The 10,403-nt window shown below is 57.8% G+C and overlaps 4 protein-coding genes across 4 annotated transcripts; 3 read left to right on the top strand and 1 right to left on the bottom strand.

The window, feature by feature from the left end:
* The first annotated feature begins 314 nt into the window (after positions 1-314).
* On the top strand, positions 315-1,675 carry SPRG_00452 (hypothetical protein). The gene has a single exon (XM_012338546.1). It carries the CDS (start codon positions 327-329, stop codon positions 1,599-1,601), a length of 1,275 nt encoding a protein of 424 aa, XP_012193936.1. The 5' UTR covers positions 315-326; the 3' UTR covers positions 1,602-1,675.
* Positions 1,676-3,306: 1,631 nt separating this feature from the next.
* On the top strand, positions 3,307-3,894 carry SPRG_00451 (hypothetical protein; the record flags this gene model as incomplete). The annotated part of the gene is made up of 1 exon (XM_012338545.1): positions 3,307-3,894. The coding sequence occupies exon 1, from the start codon at positions 3,370-3,372 to the stop codon at positions 3,892-3,894; it is 525 nt and encodes a 174-aa protein (XP_012193935.1). The 5' UTR covers positions 3,307-3,369.
* Positions 3,895-5,196: 1,302 nt separating this feature from the next.
* Positions 5,197-5,937, top strand: SPRG_00450 (hypothetical protein; the record flags this gene model as incomplete). The annotated part of the gene is made up of 2 exons (XM_012338544.1): positions 5,197-5,247; positions 5,312-5,937. Exon 2 carries the CDS (start codon positions 5,443-5,445, stop codon positions 5,935-5,937), a length of 495 nt encoding a protein of 164 aa, XP_012193934.1. The 5' UTR covers positions 5,197-5,247; positions 5,312-5,442.
* A 495-nt stretch (positions 5,938-6,432) lies between these two features.
* SPRG_18804 (hypothetical protein) lies at positions 6,433-10,263 on the bottom strand (the record flags this gene model as incomplete). Its single annotated transcript, XM_012338633.1, has 11 exons — positions 6,433-7,425; positions 7,471-7,661; positions 7,702-7,954; positions 8,000-8,325; positions 8,377-8,779; positions 8,827-8,910; positions 8,958-9,161; positions 9,204-9,255; positions 9,294-9,442; positions 9,489-9,569; positions 9,616-10,263. The coding sequence occupies 11 exons, from the start codon at positions 10,261-10,263 to the stop codon at positions 6,508-6,510; spliced, it is 3,309 nt and encodes a 1,102-aa protein (XP_012194023.1). The 3' UTR covers positions 6,433-6,507.
* Positions 10,264-10,403: the final 140 nt, after the last annotated feature.

Raw genomic sequence — 10,403 nt, 5'->3', positions numbered from 1 at the left:
AATTTCGTTTCCGCGCACGCGATTGGCTAAAATGGCGCCTGGCGGTGTCGCTTTCGGCACATGCCGAGTATAGCGTTTTAAAGATGGCATATGGAGACGCACATCGCATGCGCCACCGAGACTGTAGGCGCGCTTCCGACGACGCCTGCCGTGCGCCAGTTAGGTATGCGGGGCTGCGAACGCCAGTGCTACGACCTCCAGCATAAGATCGAGCGCAGGTCGAGGCGATAGATAGGATTCGGCATTTCGTGCCGAATTAGAATCGGTGGTGGCGTGGGAAATGCCGAATCCGCCCCTGCACCCGTGCGTGGATACCGAGAAGCAGCATGAGCGCGCTCCGAGTGGCCGTCGTCGGATGCAGCCATGGGCAGCTTGATGCGATGTACGCGACGATTGAGCACATGAACACGATGGACCCGGAGCGGCCGATCCAGCTGCTCCTGTGCTGCGGCGACTTTCAGAGCTTCCGCAACGAGACCGACATGCACTGCATGGCGTGCCCCGACAAGTACAAGGAGCTTGGCGTCTTCCACGAGTACTACACTGGTGCCAAGGTCGCGCCCGTGCTCACGATCTTCATTGGCGGCAACCACGAAGCCTCCAACTACCTCCAGGACCTCTACTACGGCGGGTACGTGGCGCCCAACATCTTTTACCTCGGGTCGGCCGGTGTCGTCAACGTCAACGGCGTGCGCATTGCCGGCCTCTCGGGCATCTACAAGCCGCACGACTTTACGTTCGGCCACCATGAAGCGTTCCCGTACGACCAGAGCACGATGCGTAGCATCTACCACGTGCGCGAGTTTCAAGTGTACCAGCTCGGCCATCTCAAGAAGAGCGCGTCGCCGATCGACATTATGCTCTCGCACGACTGGCCGCGCGGTATCGAGCGCTACGGCCGTACCGACGTCCTCCTCCGCAAGAAGTCCTTTCTCCGCGACGAAATTGCACGCGGCGAGTTTGGGTCGCCGCCCAACGAATTCCTCCTGCACTCGCTGCGCCCCAAGCACTGGTTCTCGGGCCACATGCACGTCAAGTTTGCCGCGATCGTACGCCATACCGACGAGGCCATGACCAAGTTCTTGGCCCTCGACAAGTGCTTGCCGCACCGCGACTTTATGCAGGTGACCGACATTGCACCAAGTACGCCGTTCACTGCTACGGACGGCGGCGCGGTGACGCTCTCGATGGACAAGGACTGGCTCGCGGTGCTTCGCGCGACCCACCACATTGCCTCGAGCGTGCGCCTTCGCCCGCGCGTGCCCGAAGACGACATGGCGATTGAGGACACCGACATTGCATGGGTGGAAGCCCGCTTGACCGAGCTCGCGGCGACGTCGCATGACCGTGCGACGAACCCACTGGCGTGGATCCGGCCGTTCGAGTTGACGGCGCCGCCGGCGTACAGCGCGCCGAGCCACGTGCCGGTGGTCGGCAACCCACAGACGGACGCACTCCTGGCGCTGCTCAAGCTCCCGCATGTGGTGACGGTGCCGTATGTGCCCGTGGGCGCAAACCCGAATGCGATCGACCTCGATGCGGAGGCGGCGCCCGTCGCCGTCGTGGAAGATCCCAATGCACTCGACATTGACGATCTTTAATACACACAGGCTGGTCGTGTACCTCCTACTACAGCGTACTAGTACTATGTTGAACTGAGTTCTGATAAAATTATGGTGGACTTCCTACATGTACTGCGCTCGTGAGGCGTGGCCAGTGCGTCACGTGAAGAAAGTGGTCGTGATTCGGAACTGTGCGAGGGATAAGGTAGCGCGTACACCGAGGGTCGTCTCGGAGAGCGTTAAGCGACGCGTCAAGCAATGACACCACAGCGTGACGAGCCAAGTGCCGGACATGCCGTCATGTGATGGTTGCTGCCTCGACCGCGAGCGCAGCAGCGGGGAATTTCGTCAGCGTCGTGCAGAAGACGCGGTTGCTACGTTCGAGCAAGCGTCACTAAACAGTTTATTGCCCCTTGGTGCGAGCCAAAGACACTACCGGTACCAGACGCAAGATCGATCATTATAATAGTAGGTGCTCCTATACGATATCCGTACTTCAAGCGTCAACCGCTTCGCACGGAGCCTGGGATCGAGCATACCGGTATGACGATCGACGATTAACGCAGCGTAGCGTCAGTGTCACGCTACTCGAGTGCATCGAGAGCGCACCACGGACTACAGACTGCATCACAAAGCATCTTTTTCTTCTTCTTTCATAGTGTGAGGGCTCATGGAATGACGCAGCATCGAGTACAAGATCTTCGAGCACACGACCAGGGGCGTGATCACGCTGTTGTCGTCGTCACGAAGGACGTCATTTGCTTCGACGACAGGAACGTCTACGGCACTAGTACTAGATGTGTGCGGTAGGACGCGTGACGGTGCCAAGAATCAATCAACGACGAGCGTACCCACGCTATGAGAAGATGTTTTGCTTCGCATCATGGCGCACGTGCGATACCACGAGATGTGATACCGCTATAGGTATTTCGTATTGTAATACACGCCAGGTCGCAAGTTGCGACCTTGTGCGAACGACGTTGCGGCTTGCAAGGTCGAGGATGCTTTCGTGCTTGTCTCTGTGCCGCAAAAGACACTTGTGGGTGAGATGCACATACCAGCGGTTGTGTTCTAATAGTATCATCATCTATCGACAGGCAACGATCAACATGACAGAGGTGCGACAAGGAACATCGCAGAGGCAACGATGCATCACGGCGGCGTTGCTTCGTCCAGCGCTTGCTCAGACGCGCGATGGACCCTGCGTCTGGCCCTTCTATTCCGCTACGAGACGTGGACAGGCGCGCCAAATTGCCGTTTCAGCGATGACGGGGCACCACCAAATGGCCGTCGAATAAATCAAGTAATCACTTGGGTTTAGCACCCAGCGTGGGATCTCTCGCCGAGCACAGTGGGCGTCGCCAGCAGAGCCCTTTTTTTACACCGCGGACGACGGGCTGCGATCTCTCGAGCCTTTCTCTGCGGCAAGCGTCTCGCGGCCACCACCTTGGCAAGAAGCCAGTCTTTCGATATGACTGTACCGTCTTCCTTTGGGCTGGCTTCGCTCGTACCACTGGATTCGTCCCCCATTAGTCGCGTTTAGTTTACAAAAGAAGAGTGGCACTCCGACGCGGGCACCGAACAGGATGGCCAGGTGGGCGTACCACGCTTCCGGTGGACGGACCACGTACGCCAGTTGTTCAAGTTATCTACGGCGTTTACCCGCAATAGGTTCTCAGCCGGCCGCCTCTGTGCCGATCTCCACAGCCGTCTCGGGCTCCCACTCTGGCAACAACACCATCCACTTGGAATCACTTTTCAATTTCGCCTGCCCACGCACCACCCGACCCTCTCTGCTGCTGTGTATATGATGTTGGCGCTCATGGACCACCACCACGCAACTACGAGCAATATGCAAGACGGGACATCGCCCTCGAACGCGATGGGCGACGACCTGGATTTCGACCGGCTCAAGATCGACGACGACTTTTGGCGCCGCCTCCTTGCACTTGACGCCGACCTCGAGACCAAGAAGCGCCACGAGTGCAGCTTTTGTGGGAAGCGCTGCAAGTGCAACTCGGAGCTCGTGCATCACATGCGCACGCACACGCAAGAGAAGCCGTTTGTGTGCTCGTTCGAAGGCTGCAACAAGCGCTTTACGCAGAGCTCCAACTGCACCGCGCACATTCGGTCGGCGCATTACGGCGTCAAAGCATACGCGTGCACGTTTCCCGGCTGCTCGAAGCGCTACTCGCACAGTACGTCGCTCAAAGAGCACTCGTACACGCACACGGGAAATCGTCCGTTCGTCTGCGATGTCTGCGGCAAAGGCTTTGGCCAAAAGGTCAATTTGATCCGCCATCTGAAGACCCACAAGACCAAGGAGACGTAACTGACTGCGTCACTATGGTTGTAGAGTAATTATTTAATCCAGCGCAATGCACGAACTACTACGACGAGCAACTCAGATCGAAGAACTCAATTCGAATCTTGACTTTTGGAAGCTTTGAAAAGAAAGGTCGTGGCCAGCACGTGAGGCACGGCGACGCAGAGAGTTCAGCGCACGCAGGTGGACGTGTCCAGTGCGCGCAGATGCGCGATCACTCACGCACGACCAGCCCGACGGGTGCATATCATTGCGCCCCGTCGGCTTCACATGCTTGTTTAATTGATATAAATCCGCCTCAATTCTATGGACCTTCGACGAGGCTCCGACGCCACTTTGCTCGGATGCTGTGACCCGTCGTACGACGGCACAAGGGCTTTCCGTGTGTATCGTATCTACGATTGGATTAGAAACAGTAATCTGGTAATCGGGTGGCCTGCTTGCCACGTGGCATGGACCGCATGGGCGTCGGCGGCGTCGAAATAACTCAGAAAAGCAGACAATACTACCATACTATTACCTTCACGGCAACAAGCCCAACGACGACGACGACGACGATGAGCATCTTCAGGATGACTGAATTTCGAGCCGTGTACTTGGGAACCTACTCCTCGCTTTATCTATGAGCTGAGTTGTCGACGAGAAAAGCTACTCGATTCGCAATCGGTGGTCATGCAAGCGGGTGGTGTTACGCACGGGGGTACCAAACACCACTTGGAATGAATTTGTCATCACATTCGGCAACTGCAACCAGTTGCAGCCACCGAAGGCTCGCGGACGTTTCCTCGCACCTATGGTAAAAATGTCTTTTACCGTAGGTTGTATGTACGAATGGTATGCGGTGCACGACTGATGACTCGCCTATACGAGCAAGGCCATCGTATGTAGGAATAAAAGACGTTGAAATTGCTGGCTCTGGATTTGTCCATAGACGAGACCTGCAACCGCATGACATGACATCTCGCTCCTCTTGCGCAGGTCGCTTTGGACGCAATCGTGTCGCCGGTTGCGTCTGATCGCGACTCGAATTATTTCGCGCCCATGCACCGTGGACATGTCGCTGGTCATATTACCGTACAAGGGGCGGATTACTCGAGGTCGGCAACCTTCTCACAGCGTCAGAATCCATAGTGCACGTCCACCCGATTCTGGATGCTACCAGTACTATAATACACACGTCGTTCCATCGTGCAGTGCGAGTTCTGCCACAAAAGAACTTGCTCCATGAAGGGGTAATACATCGGCCGCCTCTGCAGCCGTGGCATCGCGTGACGTTATTCAAAGACATAAGACTATTATTATTACAATTAAGAATAGAGCATGGATTTCTTGTCCATTCGCGTGGAAAGAATCGTACCGGTATGTGTAAAGGCAACACGGTGGTAAATCCATGTACACCCGGCTCATCGAACGGACGTAATAGATCTTACTTGACACGCCGGCTGGAAGTGGTCATCTATACAGAGGTGCCGAAGAAGAAGCAAGTGCTGATGTGAGTTGGCACACCCTTCCTCTCCGCCTCAGAATCCAATAAGTACCGACTCGCATTACACCATGCTGCTCGCACTCTCCACCTTGCACCACGCGATGCACGACGACCTGGATTTCGACCGGCTCAAGATCGACGACGACTTTTGGCGCCGCCTCCTCGCACTTGACGCCGACCTCGAGACCAAGAAGCGCCACGAGTGCAGCTTTTGTGGGAAGCGCTGCAAGTGCAACTCGGAGCTCGTGCATCACATGCGCACGCACACGCAAGAGAAGCCGTTTGTGTGCTCGTTCGAAGGCTGCAACAAGCGCTTTACGCAGAGCTCCAACTGCACCGCGCACATTCGGTCGGCGCATTACGGCGTCAAAGCATACGCGTGCACGTTTCCCGGCTGCTCGAAGCGCTACTCGCACAGTACGTCGCTCAAAGAGCACTCGTACACGCACACGGGAAATCGTCCGTTCGTCTGCGATGTCTGCGGCAAAGGCTTTGGCCAAAAGGTCAATTTGATCCGCCATCTGAAGACCCACAAGACCAAGACCACCAACGCAATTGTTTAGTCGTTGGTCTATTTAACAATTCAGTGCATTTTGCTTCTACTACACTATCACACTACTACCATCGGTACTACGACAACGTGGAGCCACTCGCTATGAAGCACTCGACGCATAGAAGCAACGGTTCACCGAATACCGACGGGACCACGGTTGGTCCTTCAACACGGTTGACTTTTATGCTGGCACGTACATTTAGTTCGAGTGGAGTTGGACGTATGGAAAGCTGAAGAACGAGCCGTCACCCGTTCCGTTCTTCTACGGGTGCCACTGCTCCGACGTTCCACGGGTCGGCACGTTGGCGTCAACGGACCTCGTTGCGTTGCGCGAAACCAGCCAATGCTTCCAACTCGAGACGCTTACGCATACAAGCCCGTGGCGTTCGCACCGCATGCATTCGATCCGCGCAGGCGGACGTTCTTGTGCCCACGTGTGAGCTCTTGCTTGGTGTTTTTGGCCACCACCGTCATGTGGATAGAAGAATGCCCGAGCACTGTGGAGTGGTTTGCATAATCGACACTTTTGCATTGGTCTGACCCCACGGTTCCTTCTCTACCAAAGCATGAAGCTGTCGTCTCAGTGCGCGAGGAGGTGTGTGGCGTGGTTGATGCGCGTGGTCACGGTCGCCAGCGCCTCTTGGATGAGGGCTTCGAGACGGATTTGGGCGTCGCCGTCCGAGAGCTCGAGCAAGAGCGCTTTTTGGAGCCACGCAATCGAGTTGCGGTTGAGCTCGGGGATGGCCGCACTCAGCTCGAGCTCGAGGAGCGAGATCAAGAAAGACGAGTGCGCGCGGAGGACGAGGAAGGCTTGGACGCACGTCGTTTGGAAGAGCGGGAACTGGTCGCCCATGACGGTCACCATCGCGTGGGTCAAAACAAACGGCGCGCGCTCCCGAGCGTAGCCCATGTACGTCTTGAAGTGCCCGAGAAAGTGGCCGAAATCAATGTGTAGAAACTGACCAGACGCCGTGAGCATCAAGTTGTCGTTGTGCCGGTCGCCGATGCCAAGCACGTACGTAGCGACGCAGTACCCGGCGCACGACAGCACAAAGTTGCGGACAACGTCGTCGCTGCTCGCATCGCGCTGGTCATGGAGCCATTGCGCATACACGCGCTTCCCAAAGAGCGCGGTTTTGACCGCCGCGAGCTTGCGACCTGTCTTCTTGTGCTTGTGCCGGTCGCGGCAAATGGCCGCGAGCGTCGACGCGTGGTGCACGACTTGGATAAAGCCAATGTTGTCGCCAGACGAGACACATGCGTACGCCGAGAGCTGCAAGTGGAGTCCGTTGGCTTGCCAGAGGTCGTCCATGACGCGCAGGAGCTGGAGCGTGAGCTGGTCCTGGCGCAAATCGTCGCCCGACTTGAAGATCGTCGATGTCAACCCGAGTTGTTTCGTCGGAGTCAGATGCAGAAAGAGTGGCTTCTTCGCCGAGTCCATCGTGCGGCATTCGCTCGGGACAAACGCCGAGTAAAAGACATTGGGATGCAACGGAAGCTACTCGTCAGAAGGTCGTACGACATCGGTCATCCTGGGACAAACCTGAAAACAGTCGGGCAAAATGGCCTCTTCGAGCCCCGCGCGCAAGACGGCGTCGCGCGTCGCGGACGACGCGGCCTTGACAGCCGTCGCGAGCCGCTCCAGAATGCGCATCACATACATCGACTGGTACAGCTCGACGCGAAAGACGCCCGAGTGGCAGAGGTACTGCGTGCGCAGGAGCGCAAACCGATCTAGGGCCCATGAGATTATTGCGGCATCGGCGGGAACTACCTTGGGTGATCGGAACGTGAAGCTCGGCTTGGAGCAGCCAAAACAGTGCGTAGCCCACCTCGGACGGCGACTTGAGTGCGCGCACGAGGAGGAAACGCATGAGCGCCGAGTCGTGGTGCGGCTCGCACTTGAGCGCCTGAACGAGCTGCAGCAAGTACAGCCGGAGACGGTAGTCGGGGAGGGAGTCCAGACACCGCACGGCGTACGCCCGTACGAACGGGTCGGCAAACTTTGGACTGAGCAATTGCAGCGCCTACATCCAAACATATCAATGTATCATGTGGAAAATGGTTGGAACCAACCTGCAGCGCGGTGGGGGCGTCCAGAGGTACAAGTACTTGTACGCTTCCGTCACGTGCCCACGGTGTGCCCAGTCGACCGAGAGCAAGAACGGCATGAGCGCCGACGACGTCGTGACTAGCACCGACCGGTAGATCCAAAAGAAACGCCGGTCGTCGGCTGAGAGCGGCTGCATTGGGTTGGCCTCGAACGTTCCGAGCACTTGCATTTGTTTGGCGTCCAGTGTCATGGGAACCACCGACGTTGGCCGCGCCCACGCCATCTCGGTGCTACGGTACGTAAGCAAGACGGACGACGGCGGCGTCTCGAGGGAAATGCACTCGCCTACGGACACCAAACGTCGTTTCAACAAACGCTAAGAATCAGTGTACTGACCGAGGCCATCGTCAGGATGCTCGGTCGACTCAAGGCACGCGCTAAACTCGATCGGCAAGCTCACGCGCGCATGCAGGCGCAGCCGCAGCGTGCCCACCCGCAGAAAATGATCAAACGAAAAGAGGTAGCACGCAGTTTGACGAAGCACCTTCTTTTGCGATCCGAGAATCGAAACGCAGAGGTGAGCGGCGCGCGGCAGCGACTGCACGTTGCAGGAAAGGACAAGAGTCTCGAGGCACTCGAAGGTCCGGACACTGGACGCTGATGTGGCTTTGATCCACGTTGACGTCACCGGCGGCGTCAGCGACGCTTCGCCGTGGACGAGCTCGATGCGCACTTGAATGCGGCTGGCCTTGGTCGCGAGCCGGATCGTGCCCGGCTTGATGGCCAAGTCCTTCGCGACCTGCACAGACAAGGCGTGTTGCTACGACGTGGTAGGCTAGAGCAGACCTGCGAGACGGACCCGAGGTGCCGCGTCTTGGTGCCAATTTGGAGCAAATACGGCTGGGTAAACTGCGCGGCAAGTTCGAGAAGCTGAAGTTCGTGGATCGTATAGGGCGGTGGGATGCGGCGTTGAGTACTTCCCAGACGCCGACGACGTGGCTGGCATGGGCGACCGGCACGGCCATGATGGAAGAGCAGGCCGCGTACATGATCGGGTCGTGGGCAATCGCGGCGAGGTCGTCGAATCGCCCGAGGAAGGCTTTGCCACTTGCGTGCACGGCGCCGGGTACGCCAAAGTTGACGGGCGTCTGGAGCTTCTGAAACCCGTCGTCGCTGGTAAACTAGCATCGTGTTGGAAAATGCCAGTAGTCGACGTAGTGTACTTTGATGTGAAACTGCGTGCTATCCACGTTCGCGAGGTAGAAGCGCACGGCGCTTGCGTCAAAAGTTTGAGAAAGATCTGAGCCATGCACCGAATGCAGTGGTCGACGTCGAGCTCGGGCGAGACGGAGAGGAGGATCTCGCGGATGAAGGCTTGCGGCGACATGCGGCTACTCGACGACGTTGAACCGTAGTGCAAGCAGCCGGCCATTTCGTGGGCCCATCTCCGGAAGCTCTCGCTCTACAAAACCGCATCAATATGCTACATCGGCGTGTTTTTAGCCCACCTCCATGTCGCCGTAGCGGATGTTGTGCAGATTCGCAGACAATGTCGCCTTGGGCAGCTTGTCCTCGTATTGGAAGAGAACCTAGTCTTGCGTGATGATTTGCCGACGTACTTGCAGAAAGATGGACCGTGCGAGGAATGACGTAGCAGTCGGCTGCGAGGACGGCCACGATGGACAAGGTCGGGCTGGACGCAAGCATCTCGTACGGGTCGAGCATGTCGCCGCTGACGTACTGCAGTCGGTCGGCCAGGAGGTCGTTGGCGGCGGGGCTGGACGCGACCCGCGCTTCGAGCACGCCGGTGCGCACGACAAAGATGACGTCAATTGCCGACGCGCTCGAGAAGACGACGGCACGCGGGGCGTACGTCTCGAGGCGCGCGGCTGCGTTCACGTCGCGGAGCTCCTTGGCGTCCAAGCGCGCGAGCTGCGGCAGGCAGCAGAGCAAGGACATGGACGACGACTTTTGGAGTCGCTCGATGCTCTCGGCGCCATGCGCTTGCTGCACCTTTCCCTTGGTCTTCTCCATGAAGATGATCTGGCGCACGGTAGCTCGCCAGCGCTGCTTGGAGGACGGGCTCAGCTGCGGCTTGGTCGCTGCCGGCGCCGTCTTGGGCGCGTCGAGGATGGCTTCAATGCTCTGGAGCTCGGCTTTGATCTCTTGGACGATCGCCTTCTCCGCGCGCAGGAGCGATACGATCGACGTCGTCGCCGGCGGCGGCTTGGGCAGGTCGTCGAGAGGGACGACCGGGACCCCGACCTCGTCGCCAGCGTCCATGGGATCGGTTTCACAAAGACGCGTGATTTTAGTCTAGGACGCGCGCCCTTGCTGTAGGTCCAATCAGGACATATCCATGAAACCCCTGTCCCCACCCACTCGCGATGTAACTGCCACGCTATAAATAGTGTGGGAGGAAA

The sequence above is a fragment of the Saprolegnia parasitica genome (genome assembly GCF_000151545.1).
Source record: "Saprolegnia parasitica CBS 223.65 unplaced genomic scaffold supercont2.1, whole genome shotgun sequence".
Taxonomy (NCBI): Eukaryota; Oomycota; class Saprolegniomycetes; order Saprolegniales; family Saprolegniaceae; genus Saprolegnia; species Saprolegnia parasitica.
This window is presented reverse-complemented; position numbering and strand designations above follow the sequence as displayed.